At 36.8% G+C, this 6,000-nt stretch overlaps 1 protein-coding gene across 1 annotated transcript in view; it reads right to left on the bottom strand.

Moving 5' to 3' along the window:
• Positions 1 to 6,000, bottom strand: part of LOC122726602 (putative ferric-chelate reductase 1) — a 67,016-nt gene that overhangs the window by 26,971 nt on the left and 34,045 nt on the right. Inside the window, exons 7-8 of the mRNA XM_043964428.1 lie at positions 3,962 to 4,066; positions 1,213 to 1,354 (exon numbers count right to left, since the gene is read on the bottom strand). Coding sequence (XP_043820363.1) covers positions 1,213 to 1,354; positions 3,962 to 4,066 — 247 coding nt within the window. The remainder of the gene's footprint in view (positions 1 to 1,212; positions 1,355 to 3,961; positions 4,067 to 6,000) is intronic.

Raw genomic sequence — 6,000 nt, 5'->3', positions numbered from 1 at the left:
TTTTTTGTGTGTGTGTGAGGCAATGGGGGTTAAGTGACTTGTCCAGGGTCACACAGCTAGTAAGTGTCAAGTGTCTGAGGTCATATTTGAACTCAGGTCCTCGTGAATCCAGGGCTGGTGTTCCATCCACTGCACCACCTAGCTGCCCCAGTAGCATGATTTTAACTGTTCTCCCTGTAGCACTTCAACAAAGTGTACCTCTGACATGGATACAGTGGGTGACCATGTGGTCTGTTTATCCTCAATCACTATTTATCTCTTCATGGAACCCTTGGACAGCCCTGCAGAATTGTTGGGCTCCATGGAAATCACTGTACCAATTTATCTATTTTTACATTAGGTGCTTACAGCTTCTCAAAAAGATAGAAGAGGTGGGAGGGAAGACTGGGAAAAACAATTTTTTCCACTTTTTGTATTTCTCCCATTCATTGCTGAAGTCTATAATCAATGGGTCTACAAAACAGAAAATAATGGGGATGAGAATAATGACACTAAAAAAAGAAATTTTTTTTTTCAGGGCTATGGGGGTTAAGTGACTTGCCCAGGGTCACACAGCTAGTAAGTGTTAAGTGTCTGAGGCAGGATTTGAACTCAGGTATTCCTGAATCCAGGGCCGGTGCTTTATCCACTGCACCATCTCGCTGCCCCAAGAAATATTCTTAATAATTCTTAAAAAAAAACCCCCAAAATCCCAAAAACCCAGGGGCAGCTAGGTGGCGCAGTGGATAGAGCACCGGCCCTGGATTCAGAAGGACCTGAGTTCAAATGTGACCTCAGACACTTAACACTTACTAGCTGTGTGACTCTGGACAACTCACTTAACCCTAATTGCCTCACCAACCTCTCCCCCCCAAAAAAATCCCAAAACCCCACAAACTCTTCAGCCTTCTGGACTCTTTGAGGTCTTTCCATCCTCAAAGCTCTGAAAAACACAGTTTGTTTTGCTTTTTGGCCATTTAGGAAAACTTTCTATGTTAAAAATGAACTAAAAAATGTAAAAGATGGCCAAAGAAATAAACATAAGAATTGATAAAATATGGGAAAGCAATATAGGGCAGAAGACCTAAAAGGGTCATTTTAAGGCCTGGAAAGGATTCTTTCTTTCCCTTCCTGGATCTCCAGTGGGAATACTCCATCTTACCAGTTTTTATAAGGGAAGCTTGGCTGCGTGTCCCATGGCAACGTGTGTAAATCTGGATGAATGTCACTCACCATTCTGAACTGGTCCCACAGTCAGAAAAATATAATAGAGGCTATCGGATTCACTTTGTTCAATTGATATGGAATTGTTGGTGATGAAACTGCATTTGATGACACTATCATTGTAAGATGTCTCTATATTGCTCACGTTACCCTATAACAAGGCAGACAGATGATTACTATAATTGCTGGATGCTTTTTTTCCCATTAGAAAACTCTCTGATACAATTTTTTTTTCAAAAAAATTTTTAAAGGTTCACCTTTTTATTTTTAAAAGTTTCATCTGATATTATCTGTCCAGTGAAAACATTATAAGGCATAATCAATTTTTCTTTTTTGCATTATAGAAATACCTCATTTTATGCAAACAAATATATTTTTTTTTTTCCTGGGCAATGAGGGTTAAGTGATTTGCCCAGGGTCACACAGCTAGTAAGTGTCAAGTGTATGAGGCCAGATTTGAATGCAGGTCCTCCTGATTCCAGGCCTGGTGCTTTATCTACTGTGCTACCTAGCTGGCCCCAACAAATCCTTTTTACAAAGGATTTATAAAGCAGATAATGTCTCTCTCTCTCTGTGTATTTTAGTCTACAAAATACTGAGCTAACATACATTATCTCAATGGATCAGATAGGCAGGACTGGTATTCATTTTATGGATAAGGAAAAGGAAGTTCAAAGAGGATAAATGAGTTGTCCAGGGTGTCAGGGTAAGTAAGTGTCAAAGCCAGGGCTAGAACCTATCCCAATCAAGTCCTAGTGTTTTTTCCACTTAAAATAGGTTCAAATAGCAAAAAAGTCAGTTTACGTGAAACTTCTCAAAAGAATAGTTTTAAAGTGAAGTTTACCTTGACCATATAGGTATTTAACTCCATTTTAGAAACATCTTATGAAGATGAGTTTTTACAGATTTACTTTTAACATCACAGGAAAAATATGTTTTATAAATCTTCCAACACTATATAAGCCGGCTATTTTAATAGTCTTTGTTGTACAGTGTGTAACCTGGTTCTGCTGTATTCCATGAGTATAGACTAGGCTTCCAATCATAGCCAACTTGGATGAGTCCAAATTCATTGACATTATTTTTTTGGCCTAGGGTTCAAATATCACTTCTGACCTTGAGCAAATTGATAAATTTCTCAAAGACTTGCTTTCCTCATCTATAAAATGAGGGGGGTTGGATTAAATGGTTTCTGAGGTCTCTTTTAGCTCTAAATCTATAATGACAATAATGAAAATCTTCATAACTTAAAAAATTTAAATTATATATTTAATTTATGGAATAAAACAAGCATTTCCATATCATAGTACAATAAAAAGATGATTGCATAGGAAACTGTAAATCTACTATGTACGACTTTCTATTCCTTTTAAATATAAAACAAAATTATCATGTGAATTTCTTTTTTTTTTCTTCTCCTCCCCCCAATCCCACTTCACGCTAGAGTTGGCTATCATTAGACACAAATAAGCAGATGTGTCTGTGTAAAATTATTCTATGCTTCTATTTGGCTCTTAACCTATGGTTTGGTAGTTACATTTATATTATGTATATAGTATGTGACATATGGAAGGATTTTTAATCAGAAATTTGGGGTTCTGGGGCAGCTAGGTGGCGCAGTAGATAAACTACCAGCCCTGGATAGAGGAGGACCTGAATTCAAATCCAGCCTCAGACACTTGACACTTATTAGCTGTGTGACTCTGGGCAAGTCACTTAACCCTCATTTCCCCTCCCCCCCAAAAAAGTTTGGGGTTCTAATCTCAGACCTGTTTCTTACTGTCAGTGATTTAACCTTTCTGAGACTGTTTACTAATCTACAAAATGGTGATACTACATTACTGCTTGCCTCACAGGATTGTTTTCAGGGAAGTATTTTTTTTTAAAGCTGTATAACGCTATGGAAACATAAACTATATATACTCCTGTGGAGCAAATCCCTTGAAAATATACCTTTTGATATGATCCTGGGCAAGCCTCTTAAATTCTCTCACCCTCGGTTTCCTTACTTGTAAAATGACCTGATCTCTAAAATAACAGCACTTAGCAGTGTGACCTTGGACAAGTCACTTAGCTCCTTTCACCCTCAATTTCCTTTATCTGTAAAATGGGAACAAAATAGCACCTAGCAGGGACCCAAGGCAAGTCACTTCTGTCACTTCACTTTTTTTTTTTTTTGGTAAGGCACTTGGGGTTAAATGACTTGCCCAGTGTCACACAGCTAGTAAGTGTTAAGTGTCTGAGGCCAGATTTGAACTCAGGTCCTCCTGAATCCAGGGCTGGTGCTTTGTCCACTGTGCCCCCTCGCTACCCCCTCACTTCAATTTCTTTATCTGTAAAATGGGGATAATAATAATAATACTTAAGCTCACAGAGCTATTGTAAGTATCAAATGAGATAACATTTCAAGTATTACATAAATGTTATTATTAATATTTAACATTTATATGTTGCTTTCATAATGATCTGTATTTGATCTCCAAATAAATGTTATGCAACTGTTCTTATTATTCAAATCAAAGGTAATTTGATTGAGACAAATTTGGTAGACACAGATGACTAAATGATGTACCTAGCATTTAAAATTTTCTTCTTTATACACAGAATTACAGTCTCATTTTATTTTTTTATTCAAGGGAACAAAGTTATGTACCAAACATTTCTAACACAGGTACTGCAAAGCTCAATGATCTATCTGCTTCCCTTAATCTAGCAAGAAGTATAAGAAGAATTAAGGAGTATAGAATAACAAGGTTACCAGGGGTAAAATAGTTGGACGCGTTCGGCCAGTTGTTAAGGCATGTTGTACTGCTACTGTTGATCCAGTATCATTCACCAAGCAGATATAAACATCATCATTCCCCTAGAAAAGAAAAGAGACGTCAACACTCAAAGAAATTTCATGATTAGCACAGAAAAAAACCCCTAAATACTAAAAACTAACGGCCAGTTGAATGAAAGACACTAGATATGTTTAATGTATCAATAGAAGTATTTGTCAAATTTGTCTCTAAAAAGGAATTCCATAAGTTGTGAACTGATCCAACCCTTTTGGAGAACAATTTGGAGCTATGCCCAAAGGGCCATCAAACTGTGTACACCCTTTGATTCAGCAATACCACTACTGGGTTCATATCTCAAAGAGTTTTTTTTTTTTTAAAGGGAAAAGAGAATGAATTTGTTAAAAAATATTTATAGCAGCACTTTTTGTGGTGACTAAGAATTGAAAATTTAGGGGATGTCAATTGGGAAATGGCTAAACAAATTATGGTATATTATTGTAATGGAATATTATTGTGTTATAAGAATGATCAGTAATATGATTTCAGGAAAAAAAAAACACCTAGAAAGTCTATATGAACTGATATAAAGTGAAGTGACCAGAACCAGGCAAACATTATACATAGTAACAGTAATATTGTATGATAAAGAACTGTGAATGACTATTCTCAACACTACAATGATCTAAGACAATCCCAAAGGATTTGGGATTAAAAATGCTTTCCACTTCTGGTAATAACTGATGTCATTTGAATACAGATTGAAACATATTTTTTTTTCATTTTTATTTAGAATTTTATTTTCCCAAATTACATGTAAATACAAATTTTGACATCAATTAAAAAAAAAACCTTTCTGTTCCAAATTCTCTTCCTCCTTCCCTCTCCCCCCAAGAACTCAAGCAATTCAATATAAGCTATACATGAGCAGTTGTGCAAAATATTTCCACATTAGCCAGGTTGTGAAAGTAGAGCATACTATTTTTCACTCTTCCTTCAGTTTTCTTTTTTTTTTTCTTTTTTTTTTTTTTAGTGAGGCAATTGGGGGTAAGTGACTTGCCCAGGGTCACACAGCTAGTAAGTGTTAAGTGTCTGAGGTCGGCTTTGAACTCAGGTACTCCTGACTTCAGGGCCAGTGCTCTATCCACTGCGCCACCTAGCTGCCCCTTCCTTCAGTTTTCTAACACAAAATGACTAATATGGAAATGTTTTAGATGATTAAAAAAATCAAAAACAAAAAACCTGGTAAAACAAAGACCATGACCTGAACCAAATTCTCTTCCTAAAACCCTAGTTTAGTTTACTTATCTGCTCTATTTTTGTGAAGCTACTGATAGAATGGTAGTTAGAGATAGGATAGAGACTGGACCTCTATAAGAATATGAGTTCTTTGACTTTCTTTGACTCTCCAGTACTTAACACAGTATTTGTCACACAATATGCACTTAAAAATGGTTTTTGACTGACTTCCCTGTGATTATATCACTTTCTGTGCTATAGGGAACTCCCAGGGGATAAAACTTCAAACTATGCAGGTTTGTACCATCTCTAAAACTAATAGACTTAGCTATCTTAGAGCAGTGAGAATTTAAATGACTTGCTCAGGGTCATTCAGCCAGTGTGTGTGTGTGTGTGTGTGTGTGTTTGTGGGGCAATGAGGGTTAAGTGACTTGCCCAAGGTCACACAGCTGGTAAGTGTCAAGTGTCTGAGGCTGGATTTGAACTCAGGTCCTCCTGAATCCAGGGCTGGCGCTTTATCCACTGTACCACCTTAGCTGCCCCCTGCATAGACTTTTGAAATTAATTTTTTTAATCAGAAAAAAACTGCCTATCTCCCTCCAACCTTGCCCCCCCACCTTCCTCCCGCTGAGAAAGAAAAACAAGAACTGTATTACAAACATGTAGAATTAAGAGAAACAAATCCCTGCATTGGCTTTATTGAAAAAGAATATGTCTTATTCTATACTCTGAGTCCTTCATCTATCAGGAGGTAGGTAGGATGTTTCATCATGAATAC

The sequence above is a fragment of the Dromiciops gliroides genome, chromosome 4, assembly GCF_019393635.1.
Source record: "Dromiciops gliroides isolate mDroGli1 chromosome 4, mDroGli1.pri, whole genome shotgun sequence".
NCBI lineage: Eukaryota > Metazoa > Chordata > Mammalia > Microbiotheria > Microbiotheriidae > Dromiciops > Dromiciops gliroides.
Note: the sequence above shows the minus strand (reverse complement) of the source record. Positions and strands in the feature narration are given on the sequence as shown.